The sequence below is a fragment of the Oncorhynchus clarkii genome, chromosome 2, assembly GCF_045791955.1.
Source record: "Oncorhynchus clarkii lewisi isolate Uvic-CL-2024 chromosome 2, UVic_Ocla_1.0, whole genome shotgun sequence".
In the NCBI taxonomy this organism is placed as follows: domain Eukaryota; kingdom Metazoa; phylum Chordata; class Actinopteri; order Salmoniformes; family Salmonidae; genus Oncorhynchus; species Oncorhynchus clarkii.
In genome coordinates, this window is record NC_092148.1 from 9031299 (window position 1) to 9053276 (window position 21978).

At 47.6% G+C, this 21978-nt stretch overlaps 2 protein-coding genes across 2 annotated transcripts; one reads left to right on the forward strand and one right to left on the reverse strand.

Annotated features, from left to right (window-relative positions):
- The first annotated feature begins 1405 nt into the window (after nucleotides 1-1405).
- On the forward strand, nucleotides 1406-5561 carry LOC139420702 (oxidative stress-induced growth inhibitor 2-like). Its single transcript, XM_071170931.1, has 5 exons — nucleotides 1406-1632; nucleotides 1790-1926; nucleotides 2144-2335; nucleotides 2540-2634; nucleotides 2863-5561. Exons 1-5 carry the CDS (start codon nucleotides 1464-1466, stop codon nucleotides 4058-4060), a joined length of 1791 nt encoding a protein of 596 aa, XP_071027032.1. The 5' UTR covers nucleotides 1406-1463; the 3' UTR covers nucleotides 4061-5561.
- On the reverse strand, nucleotides 5477-21470 carry LOC139420692 (nibrin-like). The gene is made up of 17 exons (XM_071170918.1): nucleotides 21280-21470; nucleotides 20719-20840; nucleotides 20204-20331; nucleotides 19957-20116; nucleotides 19768-19871; nucleotides 19428-19545; nucleotides 12067-12257; nucleotides 11718-11818; nucleotides 11451-11589; nucleotides 11158-11366; nucleotides 10858-11035; nucleotides 10107-10749; nucleotides 9790-9861; nucleotides 9046-9189; nucleotides 8829-8942; nucleotides 7700-7749; nucleotides 5477-6389 (listed from the first exon to the last, which is right to left on the reverse strand). Exons 1-17 carry the CDS (start codon nucleotides 21308-21310, stop codon nucleotides 6359-6361), a joined length of 2535 nt encoding a protein of 844 aa, XP_071027019.1. The 5' UTR covers nucleotides 21311-21470; the 3' UTR covers nucleotides 5477-6358.
- Nucleotides 21471-21978: the final 508 nt, after the last annotated feature.

Consider the following 21978-nt stretch of genomic DNA (forward strand, 5'->3'; position numbering starts at 1 on the left):
GAAGGGAGATGGGTGCATGTCAGAAGGGAGGTGGGAAGGGAGATGGGTGCATGTCAGAAGGGAGGTGAGAAGGGAGATGGGCGCATGTCAGAAGGGAGATGGGTGCATGTCAGAAGGGAGGTGGGTGCATGTCAGAAGGGAGATGGGTGCATGTCAGAAGGGAGGTGAGAAGGGAGATGGGTGCATGTCAGAAGGGAGGTGAGAAGGGAGATGGGTGCATGTCAGAAGGGAGGTGGGACGGGAGATGGGTGCATTTCAGAAGGGAGGTGAGAAGGGAGATGGGTGCATGTCAGAAGGGAGGTGAGAAGGGAGATGGGTGCATGTCAGAAGGGAGGTGAGAAGGGAGATGGGTGCATGTCAGAAGGGAGGTGAGAAGGGAGATGGGTGCATGTCAGAAGGGAGATGGGTGCATGTCAGAAGGGAGGTGGGAAGGGAGATGGGTGCATGTCAGAAGGGAGGTGGGAGGGGAAAGGGTGTGGATGACCTGTGGCAGGTGGGAAACAGGGGAACCGGGAGGTATGTGCATGAGGCAGGGTTAGAGGGGAGATGTTTGGGTGGGTGTGTATGGGGGTAGGGAGGCGCGCCCCTCTTGTCTAGTCTGTCAATGTGCCAGGTCTACATTCCCACTGCACCGGCCGGTGAAAAGGGCTGTAAATATATAAACAGGCCTGGCAGGATTAGAGCCTGCTGGGAGTGATCAGGGGGGATTTCCACCCCGCCTGGCACACAATGGCACCGCCACATAACATAAACACGCATACACACACACACAATGGCACCGTGGCACAACAGACCTGAGCCTCCATAGATTTGATGCATACTGTCTTTTGTTTGGGAAGAGGAGGTTCGTCTAGCCACGGGCTGTGTGTACGATGCAGGGGGCGCGGCGGGGTGGCAGGGGAGGGAGGGAGGGGTGTTGTGGTCCTGATTGGATTTGTGTGTGTGTATATGAGGGGGGTCATGACTGTGTGTGTGTGTGTGTGTGTGTGTGTGTACAGAGAGAGAGAGAGAGAGAGACAGACAGAGAAAGAAATAGAGAGAGACGGACACAATAGCATGATGAATAGAGTTGTTTTATTCCCTGTGTGTGTGCTGGAGAGTCAGCTGAGCGTCGATAGAGACAGACCGAGGGATGGGATCTATGCTCACATAAAACAACAACCGTGACGGCCGATCCAGTCTGGTTTGAACCTGTCACACCAGACTAAGAAGCAGACTGAGAAGTGACAACTGCAGTAATTTCACAGACCACAACCCTCTCTCTCAGCTAAAAGGCACTAACTAACACACTCTAACGTACGACAGCTCTACTGTTGGCCAAACAGACATTCTCTCTGTATGATTTGGCAGTCCCACACTCACTCTACTGTACCTGACTCACTTAACCTGTGAGAGAATGAAAGACTGTCTGCAACCACCAACCATCTTCACTTTGTTTACCAGTATCCATCCATCCTGTCACCATGGTGACCCCTTTTCTCTCTCTCTCTCTCTCTCTCTCTCTCTCTCTCTCTCTCTCTCTCTCTCTCTCTCTCAGTGTGCCGGCTCTGGCCCTGGCTACAGCCATGCCTCTTCTGGAAGAGACCACTGTGCCTCGAGAGCATCCCCCCACACTGCCTGTGGTCATCATAGGTATGTTTAGCCCTAACCTCTGACATCTAACCCTAACCTCTAACTCTGCCCCGAGAGGCTAGCACCCCTTCGCCATCCTACCTCGCCCGCCGTCATCATTCACAGGTAGCCTCTGACATTGCAAACATTTGATTCTCTCCTCTGTATGTCTGTGTAGGTAACGGGCCATCAGGTATCTGCCTGTCCTACCTGCTGAGTGGCTACAAGCCCTACCTGGACCCTTCAGCTGTTCACCCAAACCCTGTTCTGTACAGGAAGTTACAGGAGACCAGACACCTGCCCATCACTGAACAGGTGAACATCAAAGCATTGCATTAAACACACATACAACACACACACACACACACACACACACACACACACACACACACACACACACACACACACACACACACACACACACACACACACACACACACACACACACACACACACACACACACACACACACAGAGAGATCACAGTTGACAAACACATACACATTGAAACATGATCTGGTCTCTCTATGCAGGATCTGGAGTATCTGAGTGAAGGTCTGGAGGGGCGGTCAGGAAACCCTGTAGCGGTGCTGTTTGACACCCTGCTGCACCCCAATGCGGATTTTGGCTACGAGTTTCCCCCTGTGCTACAGTGGAGAAGAGACAAGCAGCAGCACCTCCCTCACCTGGTGCTGGGCAGGGCAACGCCTGGAGGGGCCTGGCACGTGAGTTATTCCTAAACAGCTTACACCCTCCTTTCCCCATTCATTTACCCCTACACCTCACCCATGGTGCTGGGCAGAGCTATGCCTGGGAAACCTGGAAAGACTTCACCCCCAAATCTCCTCATCCACATGTTCCAATGCTAAACCTAAACTCCATTCTTAAAATCCTCACCTCCAATCCTCTCTCTTTTCTCTCTCTTCTAGGTGATGGAGGGCTCCATGCTGACCATCAGTCTGGGCATCTGGATGGAACTGCCAGGGATCAACTACCGAGACCTGACTGACAATGGCAAATGCAGGTACTAACAATGGCAAATGCAGGTACTAACAATGGCAAATGCAGGTACTAACAATGGCAAATGCAGAGAGGGAAGGCGGGAGGGATGGAGAGAGATAGAGAGAGGCTGCAATAAAGTTAAATAGATTCAAAACAATGAGACAGCTTAAATCTTCTTAATACTTTAACAAAGTTTACTAAAGGATCTTTTGTTTGACAATGAGTGCTCCCCCCCCCCCCCCCTCCCCAGGGGCGTGACCAACGACCGGGCCACTCCAGAGGAGATCTCGTCTTACTACCGTAACTACGTCAAGCTGATGGGCCTGAAGCAGAACTTTGTTGACAACACCTACGTGACCTCTGTGCAGAAACTTTTCCGTGGACCCGAGGGCGAGGGTCTAGAGAATGGTCATGGAGGGTTGGGGGAGGAGGGAAAGGGGGTGTACGAGGGGGGAAAGGGGGTGTACGAGGGGAGGGAGAGTCAGGGTGTAGACGAAGGGGGAGGTGGGGGCCTGTGGGAGGTGAGGGGGTACCAGCGGGTGCAGGGCGACACCCACGTTCCTTTCTGCCTGTTTTCAGAGAATGTAGTTCTGGCCACGGGCGCGTCTGATTCGCCAGCTCAGCTGGGTGTGGAGGGGGAGGAGCTTCCCTTCGTGTTCCACAGCATCTCTGCCCTGGGATTGGCTGTGAGCCGGAAGAAGCTTGGGCCAAACTCTGATCCGGTGCTGATTGTGGGGGCGGGGTTAAGCGCGGCGGATGCGGTTTTGTGCGCTTGTAACAACAACATTTCCGTGCTGCATGCCTTCCGCAAACACATAGACGACCCAGGCCTCATCTTTAAACAGCTACCCAAGACCCTCTACCCAGAATACCACAAGGTCTACCACATGATGCACTCCCAGACCCACGCAACACCAAACATGGCTGCCACCTCCACCACCAATGGCCTTCCCAGCATGGCCGCCTCAGTCTGCTCCAAGATGTGCTCCAAGCCCCAACCCACCACAACTAACATGGCCGCCAGTGGTGGTCCCGTTCTGTTCCCTGACTACACCAGCTTCCCAGAGCACTGCGTGGAGTCCTTCCAGCCAGACATGAAGTGTGTCCTGCAGGGGAGCAACTCCCTCAAGGCCTTTAAGATCTCCATGGCCCTGGTGTTGATCGGCACCCATCCCAACCTGTTCTTCCTCAAGGGCCAGGGCCAGTACCTGGGACTGGACCCCACCAAACCCATCTCTTGCAAGCAGAACCCTGTGGATGTGCACCCCTACACCTTCGAGTGCACCAAGGACCCAGGACTGTTCGCCATGGGCCCGCTGGTGGGAGACAACTTTGTTCGCTTCCTAAAGGGCGGTGCTCTAGGCATTGCCTCCTGCCTGCTCAAGAGACTGAAGAAGAAAGGCAAGCTGATCGCAGAAGGGGGAGGAGTAGGAGAGGAGTTTATCTAGGTGAAGTGTGGATGGAGAGGAACGAGGTGGTGAATGAGTTGGAAGGGAGAGAGGAGGAAGAGGCATCTTTATTTAAGCGAAGGGAGAAAGGAGGTGGAGAAAGGGAGGAGAGGAAGGAGGAAGAGGAGGGGGTTCATCTTAGTAAAAATAGCTACTATAACCAATGGAGTTCTGAGTTAAAAGGGCAAAGCCAAACAGTACGTTTTTTAATATTTTATTGTTTGCAGTGGACATGCCTATTTGAACTCTGAAGCTTTCTTACCACTTCTGAGAGAACTGAAAACAATGGAAGTGGAGGCAGGCTAGTTACAGTTCATGACCAGGTTCAGCCCACCACCTGTTACAGCTCCACTGTTCTGGTTTCTGCTGGGAAGCTGTCACAGGGTTTAATGTCCTCTATCCAGAAATCCAACCTGCAGTGTGAAAATGTTTTTTAGAGTTATATTTGTGACATTTTGTAATGTCTTGAGTTTTTATTTGCTCACCTTGTCTTTCAAGCAAGTGCATTTTCTGATTTCTCATCTACTTTAAACAATTGTCCTACTATTTCTCTGATGGCCTTCACCATGCAATGGACTGTGAACCACTACAACTCCCCTTTAAAGCCTCAAGGAAATGGAACTTTGTAGAGATAGGCCCATAGCTGCTATAGTGTTTCTGCCATCATCTAAATTCTGAGTTTCTCATCAGTGCCAAGCTACAGACCCCAAGCAGTATCTGGTTGTGATCTTTGAAAAATAGCTATTTTGGATGCAGCAGTTGTTAGCTAGAATGCTAACGCTCATTGACATAGGCTGTAGCAAAAGCTAGTCAAATAGCCATTTTACTGGTTGAAGTTGAAGTGTTTTTAAAGAATAATGCAGTTGATTTGGGGTAACACAAACGTTATATTAAGCAGGACATTCATACGAGCCTTAAAAACCAATTATAATCCAAAAGTAGTGTGAAATGCACTCATAAGTAACATCTAAATATAGGCTTTTTTGCTGCCACCAATTTGCAGCAATGTTAACAAACACAGAAAGGGGTCTATTAAATACTACTAGTCGACAACTCCTGATAAGTGTACATTGGATAAACGCAAACTGTGGGTGCATTCTTTGACGTCCATCAGTCTGAATACAAAACTGCTAGTCCATTGCATTTATCAGGAGTTGACTATCGCCTATTGAAGTCATAATGACTATGTTAAATGCACATTTTCTGGTTGCCAATATGGAGTAAATATTATGCCTGTGGCTCTGATTCCAGGTCCGTATAGTATTCTCTGTGACATTTCTCATACCATGTCACTTTCACACAGCCATCATACGCCTCATGTGTTTGTTGTGCCAAATACCTGTTACTGTATGTAAAGCTGTGAGGACTGAGGGTGGAGTTTCATTCATTTATTGAACCAGTCAGTCGCCTTTAGAATGTGTGTATTCATATGCAGTTTATTTCCGCATGCAGTCATCCTCAAGACTGAAGCTGCTTGCAGAAAAGAAAAAAACAAAACAAATTGTGGAATTGGGATAAAATATAGATTGTTGACCAGATCGGCAAACTGAAAATGTATGGACAGTTCCTGGTCAATATGCTGTATTCCAAACTAACCAGCCCTTAAGCACTACATCCAGACCTGAAAAAATGAATCAGTGGATAGGTGTAATTGTAAGGTGGTGGTAGTCACTCAACCTTGCCCCCAAAGAGACCATCAGCTTATGGCTAATTACACCTACATGTCCAATCTACTTAATAAGAAAAGGAAACAGCAGGTTCCCCAACCCCTGGGGTCTAACCAGGGTTTTCTACTACTGTCTTACAACACATAACCCACGGTCTTCTCCTGTTCACAACAGACAGACACGCTGCTTTGTGCGTGGTAGAGTTGGACTCCTCTCTTGTACAACTCAAATGACTTTTTAATATGTTTTGTATACTGTATTTTTTATTATGAACAAATAAAAATCTTGAAATGTAAAACCTATTTATTTGTTTACATAGCTCGCCATCAGTGACTAAATCAAGGCATATAGTTAGTGTACAGTACATAGACAGACATTTCTGCCCACATCTATCACAGACAAAAACAGTTTAAACATTTGTCATTGACAGGCCCCTCTGGTCATTTTGAGTACAATGATCAAGAGTTACCTCAAAGATCCATTCATGAACATTATTAGTGGAGTGGAGATGGCAGTTCTATCAAACTAAGAATTCTAGAAGCCAAAACATTCCATGGGGTGTTGGCATCCCTTCCTGTGTCTTAAGATGAACATTTGTCTGCAGGGCTTCACATGTTACAACCAGGTGCTCTCATCTTTTCTTGGTGGGTTTGGGGTTGTACCTACACACACACACACACACACACACACACACACACACACACACACACACACACACACACACACACACACACACACACACACAGGTTAAGTCAGGGCAGTGGCCATCCAGACATCCCACTTAAACACTCAGGCTTTTAACATTCCTGCTAGATCAATCCTGCTAGATCAATCCTGGATGCATTTAGAACAAATATTAAAAATGGCCCAAATTAAGCCAGCGCTGTAAACCTCTGGCCTTGTTTGAAGAACTCAAACCAAACATCCTCCCAATAAACTAAGTCTGGGAGACGGGTTCAGGCCAGACCCAAAAACAGCTTTGGCGGCTTGTTTTCTTAGTAGCCGGCGCTGTCCTCTGGCCATGCATGACTGAGTGGGCATCATGACTCAATGATCAAACAGCACAGTCTCGCTCCAGGCAGGCACGCACACACCCTTTCTGCTTAGCCAGGGAAAATGCAGCAGCCCTAGCGTGTGCATACATCACCAGCATAACCCAGACAACCAGGTGTGACGCAGGAATCACTGGGCGCTGATTGGTCAGTGACAACAAGTCCAAACCGTCCCAAACGAAGATCCACCCACTCACATCAGGAATGTTTCTCTCTGTTCTGTGGGTCTTGGTCTTAACGGTCCTTTTCAGATGACTATTTGACAGGCGATTCCAAAAATGGTGTTAATGTGTATTGTACGTATGCAGGGGACCAGCTCATTTCTCCTTGAGGGAGAATACAGTTCTATCTAATGTGAATCATCGTTTAGCTGGGATCAAAACCTGAGATCAGCCATGTTGGTTGGACTACAGCTACAACCAAGGCTATGTTGTTGGACAGTCAATGTTGTCTTGTGTTTCTGAATTGGGGTTAAGGGAATGAATAGATGAATGAATGTGGAGTAGTGAAGAGCTCAGCAGACAGCTTCTAGTCCCAGTCACCGTGTGGGCAGGCAGCTGTGTGTGCGTCAGCCTGTAGGGTGCTGTTGTCTTGTGTCTGGTAGTGACGTCCTTGAACACGGAGCAATGCCCCCTGGGAATGTGATGTTTGTGTAAGCTGGGTGCTCCAACCCTTCTGCTCCACTGCAGACTGCAGACGGAGTGGCTGACTTTTTCTACCTTGGGGCTGGAGGGTTCAACATAATCAACATCACTCCACATTCATCCATTCATTCCCAGCCTGGCTCCAAACCTCTTCCAACCAATAGCCCGGGCTACAGCTTGGTTTACATTGTACTGTAGACTGTGGTGCTCTCCACCTGAAATAATGTGACCCAAATTGGTTTGGTGTTTGCAGCCTGACAAGCCTTGTCCTCGTACCTGAAAAGGTCATCTCCCAAAGTCTCCTCTTTCTTGTTCTGACGCTCATCCTGAAAAACACACAAAAGACACAGGGCTTTGAGTCACAGACCCACAAACCTCCATCTCCTCTCTACCCAGCCTCAACCCCCTCCATCTCCTCTCTACCCAGCCTCAACCCCCTCCATCTCCTCTCTACCCAGCCTCAACCGCCTCCATCTCCTCTCTACCCAGCCTCAACCGCCTCCATCTCCTCTCTACCCAGCCTCAACCGCCTCCATCTCCTCTCTACCCAGCCTCAACCGCCTCCATCTCCTCTCTACCCAGCCTCAACCGCCTCCATCTCCTCTCTACCCAGCCTCAACCCCCTCCATCTCCTCTCTACCCAGCCTCAACCCCCTCCATCTCCTCTCTACCCAGCCTCAACCGCCTCCATCTCCTCTCTACCCAGCCTCAACCGCCTCCATCTCCTCTCTACCCAGCCTCAACCCCCTCCATCTCCTCTCTACCCAGCCTCAACCCCCTCCATCTCCTCTCTACCCAGCCTCAACCCCCTCCATCTCCTCTCTACCCAGCCTCAACCCCCTCCATCTCCTCTCTACCCAGCCTCAACCGCCTCCATCTCCTCTCTACCCAGCCTCAACCCCCTCCATCTCCTCTCTACCCAGCCTCAACCCCCTCCATCTCCTCTCTACCCAGCCTCAACCCCCTCCATCTCCTCTCTACCCAGCCTCAACCCCCTCCATCTCCTCTCTACCCAGCCTCAACCCCCTCCATCTCCTCTCTACCCAGCCTCAACCCCCTCCATCTCCTCTCTACCCAGCCTCAACCCCCTCCATCTCCTCTCTACCCAGCCTCAACCCCCTCCATCTCCTCTCTACCCAGCCTCAACCCCCTCCATCTCCTCTCTACCCAGCCTCAACCCCCTCCATCTCCTCTCTACCCAGCCTCAACCGCCTCCATCTCCTCTCTACCCAGCCTCAACCGCCTCCATCTCCTCTCTACCCAGCCTCAGCCCCTCCATCCCCTGTTACTACCATTTCATGGTAAATACCATGTACTTCTCTTCTAGGAGTGTTTGTGTGTCTCAGGGGTTGCTAAACAGACAGTAAGTATTGTAGTAAACAGCAGCTGAAGTAGGACTGTGTACCTCTGCTGCGTCTCTCAGCCACTCCTCCAGCTCAGAGTTCTTGCCTCGGATGTGGGCCAACAGGTCTGACCCGCCGATGATGTTGGGCAAACCCTGGGCACCGGGAACTGGGACCTGAAACACACACACATTACTACACACACACACAGAAACAGAGACACTAACCTAACAGAGTCCCATGACCCTGTGTTGTGATGAGGTGCATTCTGGGGTCTACCTTGCGGAAGCGTTTAAAGTCCTTCCTGTTGACATTGCCGTGCGTCTCCATGGGGCGTGGTTTAGGTCTTGCCGGTGTTGCCACGGTGAGGGATTTGAACTCCACCACTATAAGTCTGCTGGGGAGATTCTCACCACCTAAACCCTACATCACACACAGACCAGTTACTGACAGACCTAACTCTTCCCCACTGGCCCCTACTCCAGACCAGTTACTGACAGACCTAACTCTTCCCCACTGGCCCCTACTCCAGACCAGTTACTGACAGACCTAACTCTTCCCCACTGGCCCCTACTCCAGACCAGTTACTGATAGACCTAACTCTTCCCCACTGGCCCCTACTCCAGACCAGTTACTGATAGACCTAACTCTTCCCCACTGGCCCCTACTCCAGACCAGTTACTGACAGACCTAACTCTTCCCCACTGGCCCCTACTCCAGACCAGTTACTGACAGACCTAACTCTTCCCCACTGGCCCCTACTCCAGACCAGTTACTGACTGACCTAACTCTTCCCCACTGGCCCCTACTCCAGACCAGTTACTGATAGACCTAACTCTTCCCCACTGGCCCCTACTCCAGACCAGTTACTGACAGACCTAACTCTTCCCCACTGGCCCCTACTCCAGACCAGTTACTGATAGACCTAACTCTTCCCCACTGGCCCCTACTCCAGACCAGTTACTGACAGACCTAACTCATCTCCACTGGCCCTTACTCCAAACAGATACGGACAGGACTTACTGAGGCTTCCTGTTTGACATCAGTCTCTGGCTCTTCCAGATGACCAGGGGTCACACCATTAACTGGTTTTGACTTGGGGGGGGGGGGGGGGGGGACAGAAGATGGAGGCAGTCAAGAAGTAAAGTCAGGAAGTAAACTGAAATCACAATTCAGTGATTTAAAAAATGGCAGATATTTTCAATGGAACAGAAGTAGAAGCTATCAATTTTTTGATTTTAAATTAAAATCCCTTCCCGAATTGAGTGGCTTTAATATGAATTGATCCCAGCCTTGATAGAAACACATGATAACAAGCACACAATGACAGCTCCTCTCACCTCAATGAAAGACACCTCTTCGTCTTTGACCTCAGCTACAGGCTCCGCTCCCTGTCGTCTGCTGGCTGACAATCGCTCTTCTGAATCAAAGCCTGACCTATGATTGGCTGCGATTGGTTCCACTGAATAAACCCGTTGTTTCTTATTGGCAGAGGTAAGATCCACTGTCTCTAGGAGCAATTTTCTATTGGTTGAGCTCTTGTCTATCAGTTGAGACCTCTGGCCTTGATTGGTTGAACTCTGTTCCGTCAGCTTCAACCGCTGGCCTTGACTGGCTGACATGGGCTCATCCGATTCGTCCATGTCCTCAGACATGATGGACTCCAGTTCGTCCATCTCTATCTCTGAAGCCCCACTCCCTTTAGTGTCCTCCTCCATCTCCTTCCTCTTCCTGGATTGGAGCCCCTGCTGGGAAGGGTTGGAGAACCCCTCTGACAGAGCCTCAGTCTGACCTGGAAACAGATGTGCAACTGAGCTGTGTTGGCCCTGGGACCTGCCTGTGGGGGGGTGTGTGGGGTTGGAGGTCTCTGAGTGCTGTGGTACTGTCCTCTTCATCTTCTCCTTCTCTTCTTCCCTTCTGGAGAACTTGGCCTCTGATTGGACAGTAGGGGACTGTCTCCATGCCTCCAGGCCTTCCCGAGGTCTGAGAGAGAGAAAACATTGGTGTCTGTATATATAATATCACCATTAACTCAAGATTGATAAGCCACTGTGTGGAATTGTATGGATATCTCCAGAGAGCTGCACTTGCCTTTTCTTGCCGACAGGCTGGAAGAAATTAGTGAGGGTAGACTGTTTCTGGGGGGAACATTTCTGCGAGACCTGTTGTTTCTGGGAGGAGCGATTCTGTGGAGACATCGTCTGCACTCCTCCGTTGGTCCGAGGGGCTGTGGCCAGGAATCTGGTGATAGCATCACCTTTCCCTCCACCTAATATCATGATAATACAATGTCATTTAGCAGACCCGTGTTTTCAGTTTATATGGCCCACGCCAGAACTTTCCTACTGTAACTCTGACACCCACCCACTCTGTCATTAGAAACTATTCTACCTGGATGTTGTAGCTCTCCCTTTTTTCTGTCCGAGCCGCCAACACCAGCACTGTCTGAGGCGCTGAATGATGACATCATAGTCTCTGCCACTGTGCAGGTCCCGGCCAGCTCTCGGCCTGAGGGTTTGGGTCGGTTAAGATGAGAAGTGGTCCGGCTCTGGTCCCTCTCAGGGGTCTCTCCAACTGCGCTCACCCCAGCCACGTCCACCCTACTCGGGGATAAGAAAACACAGATCAGCCTGATGCACTCAAACAGAACTGTGAGTCAGGTTGTGTGTGTGTGTGTGTCTTACCCACTGATGCCCTGTGACGGCTCTGTGTTTACAGCATAGGCTGTGATGTTCTGAGACACCGCTGGCATTACAGTCTCGTCCACTGGTACATTCTGGGATAGCGTGGCGCCAGGGATGGTGGGTTTCTTTCTCATGGATTCTGACCAGGGGAGAAACACATTAACAACGATACAAGTGTTGACTCCACTATAGAAGTCCATATCATTATAAAATCAGGAACTTAAAATAAACTGAGACTATGATTCACTGTATGAGAGCCCCACCCACCTGAGTCAGCCATTCGATTGGAGGGATTGCAGTACTTGTCACAGCTGACATAGATGGCAGCCAATCCGATCTCAGACTCTGTGATGAATCGAAGACCTTTTCTGGAGAGCGTGAGAGATGGTAAATATAGACTGTGCTGACACAACCAGTTAGTCTCATTTCAGAGCTGCAGAGAAGAAGTGTAACACCATAACAGTGAATATACTTAGGAAAAGCCCCAAGTCTCAAAAGCTTTAGGAATGTCTCAATTGTTTGTGTAGTTCAACCCCCCCCAAAACAAATCTCCCTTTTTTAGGTATGGAACACATTCAAACTGCACTCTGTCTTTATGATACTGCAATGTGTGTACCTCTGTAGAATCCTCCCCACAGAGTCTGCCCACTTCTTAGTGGAGTGGGACAGTAGTGCTTGGGAGTTTCCCGTTGCCATGCCGATCACACAGCTCAATGGTGATTCCAGGAGTGACACAGGGACAGACCCCTCCTCCAAGAGCTGGCTCCTCCCACCTCCACAACTCACTGCCAAACTCAGACGCTTTTGCTGGAGAGAAGTGAGTGAGAGCGATTTATTATGATTATTATTCCAAAATAGTAGCGGTACGGGTAGTAGGGGTGACGGTAATGATAGTAGTTTAATGATATTAGGGACAGTGGTGGTGGTAGTAGTAATGATGATGGTAGTTGTGATGTAATGGTGATGATGACAGTTATAAGTCAGTTATAGTAGGAAGTCGGGAGAGATAGAGGTAGAAGTGCTACTAGTGGTAATGGTAGCAGTAGGGATAGAGGTAGAAGTGGTAATGGTAGTAGTAGGGATATTAGAGGTATAAGTGCTACTAGTGGTAATGGTAGTAGTAGGGATAAAGGTAGAAGTGCTACTAGTGGTAATGGTAGTAGTAGGGATAAAGGTAGAAGTGCTACTAGTGGTAATGGTAGTAGTAGAGATATTAGAGATAGAAGTTCTACTAGTGGTAATGGTAGTAGTAGAGATATTTGAGGTAGAAGTGCTACTAGTGGTAATGGTAGTAGTAGAGATATTTGAGGTAGAAGTGCTACTAGTGGTAATGGTAGTAGTAGAGATAGAGGTAGAAGTGCTACTAGTGGTAATGGTAGTAGTAGAGATAGAGGTAGAAGTGCTACTAGTGGTAATGGTAGTAGTAGAGATAGAGGTAGAAGTTCTACTAGTGGTAATGGTAGTAGTAGGGATATTAGAGGTAGAAGTGCTACTAGTGGTAATGGTAGTAGTAGAGATAGAGGTAGAAGTTCTACTAGTGGTAATGGTAGTAGTAGGGATATTAGAGGTATAAGTGCTCCTAGTGGTAATGGTAGTAGTAGAGATAGAGGTAGAAGTTCTACTAGTGGTAATGGTAGTAGTAGGGATAGAGGTAGAAGTGCTACTAGTGGTAATGGTAGCAGTAGAGATATTAGAGGTAGAAGTGCTCCTAGTGGTAATAGTAGTAGTAGAGATAGAAGTTCTACTAGTGGTAATGGTAGTAGTAGAGATAGAGGTAGAAGTTCTACTAGTGGTAATGGTAGTAGTAGGGATATTAGAGGTAGAAGTGCTACTAGTGGTAATGGTAGTAGAACGGTAGGGGGAGAGCGACAGAACGGTAGGGGGAGAGCGACAGAACGGTAGGGGGAGAGCGACAGAATGGGAGGGGGAGAGCGACAGAACAGGAGGGGGAGAGCGACAGAACGGTAGGGGGAGAGCGACAGAACAGTAGGGGGACAGAACGGGAGGGGGAGAGCGACAGAACGGGAGGAAAGAGAGAGCGGGAGAGACAGAGCGGAAGGGGGAGCGGGACGGGGAGAGGGAAGGAGCGACAGAACGGTAGGGGGAGAGCGACAGAACAGGAGAGGGAGAGCGACAGAACGGTAGGGGGAGAGCGACAGAACAGGAGGGACAGAACGGGAGGGGGAGAGTGACAGAACGGGAGGGGAGAGCGACAGAACAGGAGAGGGAGAGCGACAGAACGGTAGGGGGAGAGCGACAGAACGGGAGGGGGAGAGCGACAGAACAGGAGAGGGACAGAATGGAAGGGGGAGAGCGACAGAACAGGAGAGGGCGAGCGACAGAACGGTAGGGGGAGAGCGACAGAGCGGTAGGGGGAGAGCGACAGAGCGGTAGGGGGAGAGCGACAGAGCGGTAGGGGGAGAGCGACAGAGCGGTAGGGGGAGAGCGACAGAACGGGAGGGGGAGAGCGACAGAACAGGAGAGGGACAGAACGGGAGGGGGAGAGCGACAGAACGGGAGGGGGAGAGCGACAGAACAGGAGAGGGACAGAACGGGAGGGGGAGAGCGACAGAACAGGAGAGGGACAGAACGGGAGGGGGAGAGCGACAGAACGGGAGAGCGACAGAGCGGGAGGGTGAGAGCGACAGAACGGGAGGGGGAGAGCGACAGAACGAGCCAGAAAAAGGGAGAGTGCGAGAGAAAAAAAGAGACAGAAAACGAAAGACAGAGACTGTATTGAGAGTTAAAATAAACACATCACAGATTTTAACAACCATTTCCCCGAATACATAACTGAGTGACCACAAATAACCAACCACCTAACATCATTCATTACCTGATCTCCTAGCTGATGAGAAGAGGCGGCAATAAACAGGTCATAAAGACTAATGGAAGCCCTTAAATGATTTAGTCAGACTCTCACATTGGGGAGCCATGTGAGATGAACGCTGTTCTGTAACGTTGGATTGTATAATGGCTATGCATAGAGAGCAAGAGGCCGGCCAGTACCTGTTTGGAGTGAGAGAGGCAGGCCAGTACCTGTTTGGAGTGAGAGAGGCAGGCCAGTACCTGTTTGGAGTGAGAGAGGCAGGCCAGTACCTGTTTGGAGTGAGAGAGGCAGGCCAGTACCTGTTTGGAGTGAGAGAGGCAGGCCAGTGCCTGTTTGGAGTGAGAGAGGCAGGCCAGTGCCTGTTTGGAGTGAGAGAGGCAGGCCAGTGCCTGTTTGGAGTGAGAGAGGCAGGCCAGTACCTGTTTGGAGTGAGAGAGAGAGGCCAGTACCTGTTTGGAGTGAGAGAGAGAGGCCAGTACCTGTTTGGAGTGAGAGAGAGAGGCCAGTACCTGTTTGGAGTGAGAGAGAGGCCAGTACCTGTTTGGAGTGAGAGAGAGAGGCCAGTACCTGTTTGGAGTGAGAGAGAGAGGCCAGTACCTGTTTGGAGTGAGAGAGAGAGAGGCCAGTACCTGTTTGGAGTGAGAGAGAGAGAGGCCAGTACCTGTTTGGAGTGAGAGAGAGAGAGGCCAGTACCTGTTTGGAGTGAGAGAGAGAGGCCAGTACCTGTTTGGAGTGAGAGAGAGAGGCCAGTACCTGTTTGGAGTGAGAGAGAGAGGCCAGTACCTGTTTGGAGTGAGAGAGAGAGGCCAGTACCTGTTTGGAGTGAGAGAGAGAGGCCAGTACCTGTTTGGAGTGAGAGAGAGAGGCCAGTACCTGTTTGGAGTGAGAGAGAGGCCAGTACCTGTTTGGAGTGAGAGAGAGAGAGGCCAGTACCTGTTTGGAGTGAGAGAGAGAGGCTTGAGTTTGAGTTGATTTTATTTTTACAGGGACAGTGCACATAGAGTTGAGATTATTTTATTTTTACAGGGACAGTGCACATTAATCAACGTTTCAGTAAAAGTGCCGGTTTTAGCCAGCCGGCTAATTTTCAACCGCAGTCCCAGGGTAGGTTATTAAAAACAATTGTCTATAGACAATCATTGAGCAGTGAGCACACGCAGAGCAACATAGGACAAGCAAGACATAGCATACAGACAGAGCAACATAGAACAAAAAGCAACAAGACAAAATCCATAAAAACAACAGTGTTTCCACACCTCACAAGCTACAGACAACAGACAACATGGAAAGCGGCAACACACAGCTAGGGATTATGTTCACAAATCTGACCTTTAGCCATGTTTTCATGTTTTTTTTGGAAGTGTGATATGTGGTGCAGTTATGTGTGTCTGATGGCAGTGTATTCCAGACAAGAGAAGCTCTCACAGAGAAAGCAGACTGACTAAAGGTGCTTTCCCTTAAGGGAACTATCGAGTCACCTCTCAGACCTTGTGGATCTGCTGCCATATGTTTGGATTTTCTGTTTAACAAAAATACTGAGTGGAGGGGGAGCCAGGCCATTTAGGATCTTGAATACAAGACATGCGTCGGTATATTGCACAAGACTTTCCCAACTCAGGAGCTCATGCTTTCTGAGGATGTAACAGTGATGATGGCTATTGGGCGTCCTATCAAGCACTTTGAGAGCCTGTTTGTAGACAGACTGAATAGGTTTTAATGTTGTACAGCAAGCTTGGGCCCAACTAGTCAAGCAGTATGTTAAGTGGGGGAGTATAATAGATTTGAAGTACAGTTTTGCTACCTCTGTAGTCAAACAATTTTGTATGAATCAGAAATTAGCTAGGTTGAATTTGGTTATTTGAATTACCTTTTTCACCTGTTTATTTAAAAGAGAGATTGGAATGATGCCACACTGACACACACAGTTCTGCCTTCAAGGTAGATATTCATCCATCTCAAGGCATCGGGGGAAAAGTTGAACTTGGACAATTTTGTGATGAGAACCTAATGGTTAACAGTATCAAAAGCCTTCCTTAGGTCCAGAAATACAGCCCCAACAACGCCCCCTTTGATCATCTTGGACTTCACATTTTCCAGAAGAAAACAGTTGGCCGTTTCTGTGGAGTGTTTCGTTCTGAAGCCAAACTGCATGGAGTGTAATGTGAAGGGGCTTTTGTAGAGGTGGGCAATCAGTTGCTCTGCTACACACTTTTCAACAACCTTCGACACCACAGGTAGTATACTAATGGGCCTGTAGTTACTCAAGTCAGCAGGGTTGCCTGATTTAAAGACGGACGTTATTATGGCCGACTTCCATACCCTTGGAAACACCAATAGATGTGTTGGTGACCTTAGTAATGGGGCCAATGAGTGACTCTTTGTAGTTTTTAAGAAAGGTAGAGTCCAGCCCAAACACATCTTTGGCTTTAGAGTTCTTTAGTGAGCTAATCACCTTGTTCACCTTTGACTCAGAAACCTCCCTTATGATGAAGACAGGTTGAGTGTCATTTACTAGCACTGAGCCCAAGAAACCAGTGGATGAGTTCTGTGTCAGTACCCTGACAAAGTCAATAAAGTAGGAATTGAAGGATATTGATATTTTGACTGCATCCTGTGTTAGATTGTTATTCACCATGATTTCTAGTCTTTTTGCAATGTTACTATGGTGTTAACCCTGTTAACTTTTTTAGGTTTTTCCCAGATCAATTTATAATTTCCCTTTGCTTCACCAGTTATGTTAATAAAAAGTTTTGCCTTGGCCTGTCTGATTTCTTTCATCACCTTATTTCTCGACATGGTAACCCTACGTCTGTCATGCTCTAATTTGGACTTTAGGGCTGTTTTTAAGAGCATAATCTCGTTCTTTCATCAATTTCCAGATTTCTCCATTTAGCCAAGGAAGAGTGCTCTTTTGGCCAGGTTTGGATTTGATTTTCTTTAGGAAAGCATTTATTGTAGTATTTCACCTGACTATCAGCTTCCACATCTGTATAGGACAAGAGATCATTCCAGTTAATTCCATTTTCAAAATCATTTAATTCACTCTTAGGTATTCTTAGTTGATCCGGCTTTCTAACAGTAGAGGTTAAACCTGTTTTTTGAAAGCTTTCTGACTATAAGTGTCAGATTATGATCAGATAGCCCAATAACCATACTGAATGATTTAGTCACTCGCTCTGGTTTATTACTGGACACCAAATCAATCTGTGTTTTAGTGCAACAAGTCACCCTGGTTGGCCCTTTAACTAGCTGTGTACGGTCAAAGGTATTAGTGATCCATTTGAGGGTTTTCCTACAAGACTTGTCTTCATAATTCATGTCAAAATCCCCCCCTTAAGATGACCTCTTTCCCAAAATCACATTCCCTAAGCATGTTATTAAACTGATCAAAAACACACTTTTGGTGGACTGTGGTCTATACATTCCAATAAAGGTAAAAGACATTTGGGGAGACAGTGTAACGTTCAGGCCAATACATTCTAGTTTATTATCTAGAATGTTTATTATCCCTCCTCTTCCTTCAGTCCTGTCTCTCCTGAAAACATTGTAGCCAGGCACAATCAAAGCAGCACATGGAGAGTTTTTATGGAGCCATGTCTCTGAGAGACAGCGGTAGTCAAGGTTGGAGTCTGTGAAAAGATGTTGAATTTGATCACTTTTTGGAATGACACTAGGAATGTTCAAATGCTCCCCTAGTAGTCCCTTGGTCTTAGCTCGTGGGTACCAGATGACTCAAGAGTGATTGACACATTGAAAAAAGTCAAATTCTCATGCGTTTTCTGACAGCTGGGTTTAGGCTGTTTTGAATCGGGGCAGTTCGGTAGTGCAATTAACTATCCGTCCTGCCTGCACTGGATGCGGGGAACTGATTAAAACAGCTGGCGTACCAGAAGCAGAGTCCGGGATCACATATAGAGACTTGGATATGTTTGAAGAGTCAAATTCCATCTTGGAGCCGGGTTAGTCGAGAGAAACCATGGGACCATAGCACTCACCCACTTACACAGCGGAGACGATCAGTGGACGAGGTCATCCACTGCTTTCCACTCCGGTGAGTATCGCTGGCTCGGTGATGTTAGGCCCAGGGTTGAGGCTGGCTCGGTGATGTTAGGCCCAGGATTGAGTTGCACATCCCCGAAGAGCAGGAGGGTAGTGAACAGGTAGTTTAACAGTTTCCGATAAATGTTAGACTTGTGTTTGTTACGCCTAAGTGGTTCAGGGGAATAGGGAGCGAGGTAGACTTGGCTATTATTCAGAACATTGTGGTATGCTGTGTGCTGTTCGCTCCCGTGGAACGGTGAACCAATGTGTTTGGTGTTGATATTCTCAAACAGTCATCCCAGCAAGGACACACTGAGATTTCAGTAGAGCAGCTACATAACTGACAATCATGGCAATGTACTGGAGATAAAACACATAATTGCGCTTTAAATCTTTGCATGAGTTACTTAGCTGGGGTCGGCGTACACCTGATGTTTTAGATAAAATAACAGCATCTGTAGGAGAAGCTTTATTTTGATGTATTACACTTATATTTTCTTGAATGTTGAATATTGATATTTCTGTAGTTTGAATTTGGCGCTCTGCAATTTCACTGGATGTTGTCAAATCGATCCCACTAAAGGGATTGGCGCGTGAAGGGATCACTAAGAGGTTAACAGCTTCTACTCCCAAGCCATAAGACGGCTGAACAATTCATCAAATGGCCACCCGGACTATTTACATTGACCCCCACCCCTTTGTTTTCACACTGCTGCTACTCGCTGTTTATTATCTATGCATAGTCACTTTACAAATTACCTCAACTAACCTGTATCTCCGCACATTGATTCGGCACCTCGTTATTGTTATGTAATTTTTTACATTTTACTTACTGTTACTTTTTTCTTCTCCATAATTTTTTCTCTCATTAGTTTATTGAGTAAATATTTTCTTAACTCTATTTCTTGAACTGCATTGTTGGTTAAGGGCTTGTCAGTAAGCATTTCACGGTCCACCATACACCTGTTGTATTCAGCGCATGTGACTTTGAAATGTTGATTTGTTTGCAGTGTGAGCGAGAGAGGCAGGCCAGTACTTGTTTGGTGTGTGAGCGAGAGGCAGGCCAGTACCTGTTTGCAGTGTGAGCTAGAGAGGCGGGCCAGTACCTGTTTGGCATTGAGGAAGAGGAAGGTCTTGCTAGTGAAAAGTTCTTTACGTTCTGGCCTCTCTGTCAGATCCACCTCATCCTTATTCAGACTGGGCTCATCTATCTCTGGAAAGAAACTATTAACACATACAAACAGTCCTTCAATAACATTGAAGGGATAGTGAGCGATTTGGGCAATTTAAAAAAAACAATTTCATCAATTTCAGAATAAGGCTGTAACATAACAAAATGTGGAAATGCACTGTAGGTCTATAAAATGAGACCTGGATGAAGTGGCAGCTATTATTGTGTGGTTTGTGGAGGTGAGCAGCAGCCTTGTGTGTGGTGTCTCTTAGTACCTCTCAGCTTTTGGAGGTGGTTGTTTCTGTTGCAGGGCTTTGGTGAGCTCAGTGAAAAACTCCTGCTTGACTATGGGCCGACAGCACAGCAACGCACAGATAGTCTGCATGGGGAGAGAGCACATTCTGTATGTACAGATGAATTCACACACACACACACACACACACAGTTTGTGGTCATGTGCTGACCTTGATGGTGACTTTAACAGTGGGCATGACCAGGTGAGTGCAGTCCTGTGTCCAGGTGTTGGTCAGCCGGCCACCCAGAAGATGCAGGGTCTGAGACAGAGAGACCTTCCCTTCATTATCAACACAGGACGAGCACACCACCACAGTTACCTGCTGCACACTGGAGAGAGAGAGAGACATTTCAAAATATAGATCTCTAATTAATTTCCATCAAAATTCTTATCATTGCATAAATGTGGGTGCACACCTGAATTTGCTGTGAAAGACCCCAAATGTCACTCTGTCCCCTGCCGTTAGGCTGCGAGGGGTGTCCCCTGACAGACGCTCCTCGTTAACAAACGTGCCATACTTAGAACTGTCCTTCAGGGTCAGGGCCTGGCACACAACACAACAACAGTCTGTTGGTTACATCTACTTTATGAAAAACTCTCTTAACCAAACAATACAAGACGTGGATTTTGATAACCCATAAAAACAAGTGTCGCCTTATGTAACACATGCACAACATTAGGCAAAAAACCCAGCTCTGTCTACAAGACAAGATTCATGCTGGCTAGTTAGGATGGTGAACAGTGCAAGAGCACCTTCTACTGCAAGGGAGCAATGACAGCATTTGATGGACTAGGGACAGAATGTAGGCCTATATATTTTTCAGTGAAGTATTTAGGAGTTGTAGGGTAGTGCTCTGGTTATGCGGGTATGTAGGGTGTGTGGGTAAAACTAGTTATTACTAATAAAGAATATCCCCCGTCTCTCTCTCACCTGATCTGTAGCAGTGAGGTGAGCATGAGCCCGGCTGATGGACTGGTCATTGGGCAGGATGACCTCACAGTTCTTACGCCCCACCACATACTCCTTCTCTGGCAGGAGGTAGTGGGTGACACCTGGGACAGGATATGAGATTGAATGAGATTGAATCATAAGAAAAGTAATGTTCTTATTCAAAACAACTGGAGGATGATTAAGGACTTAATCATCATATGTTATGCGTTAGATAGAAGATTACCAACTGCAACAGTGTAGGACTGCACGTTAGCTTGCTAGCCAGGTGTTGGATGTATTGTGTCATAGGAATAATACTAGCTAGCTAATTAGATGGCTAGCTATCCAAAAACGTGTAATAGTTACTGTAATATGTTTCATTCTCATTTTCTAAGCGCGTATTCTGATACTCCAAAGTACACTGAGAAACATAGCTAGCTAACATCTAGAACGAGCTGTCAAATGTAGCTAGCTAATGTTGTTAGCTGGTGGGTTGGTCATCCGCCATGGCTAAGATAGCTAACGTTACTGTAGCTAACTAGAGAGCAAAACAAAAGTTACCTCCGGATTCTAAAGGGTTCAGTGTCCACATGTTATAATACACTACGAGCTATGGGACGAACCCCCGAACATGTGCTCTTCTCTGTCAATAACTAGCTAGGTATACATCTACAAAGAGTAAAATATCTAATGCGAGTCCGAGTTGCGTACAGTCAGCGCGAAAGTCCACATCAACTTCCTTTCAAAATAAGAGTCCCAACTGTGGGCATTGATATGATGCCGCTACTTATCAACTGAATCCAGTATAATTGTGTACTATGTAGTCCCCCATACAGTGATGCCTGCCAATGGTTCTTGAGAATATGTGGACAAAACAGAAAGGCCAATGTCTGACTGTGCTTCAAATGTGCTTTATGTAGTGACAATATCAGTGGGGTGTATTCATGGATGCCAAGGGAAGGAAAAAACACAATTATTTATCTTTCTATCACACCGGAGAAATTATCCGAGCGAGCGAAACAGCGCCCATCTGTCTCTGTATGTGTAGGCCATCTAACTAACGTTGTCTGATCGAAAATAGTATGACATCATTGTCGCCTGTATGGACTCCCTTGATAAAAAAGTATACAATAATAGCCAATGTGGAGCTAACTGAGCGAGCTCAACTGTGAATGGTGTCAAGGGAAGACCATTTGGATTTGTCTTCACTCTAATCACATCACATGGAGAGCAATACCTAATTGGTCTTGTCTACACTTG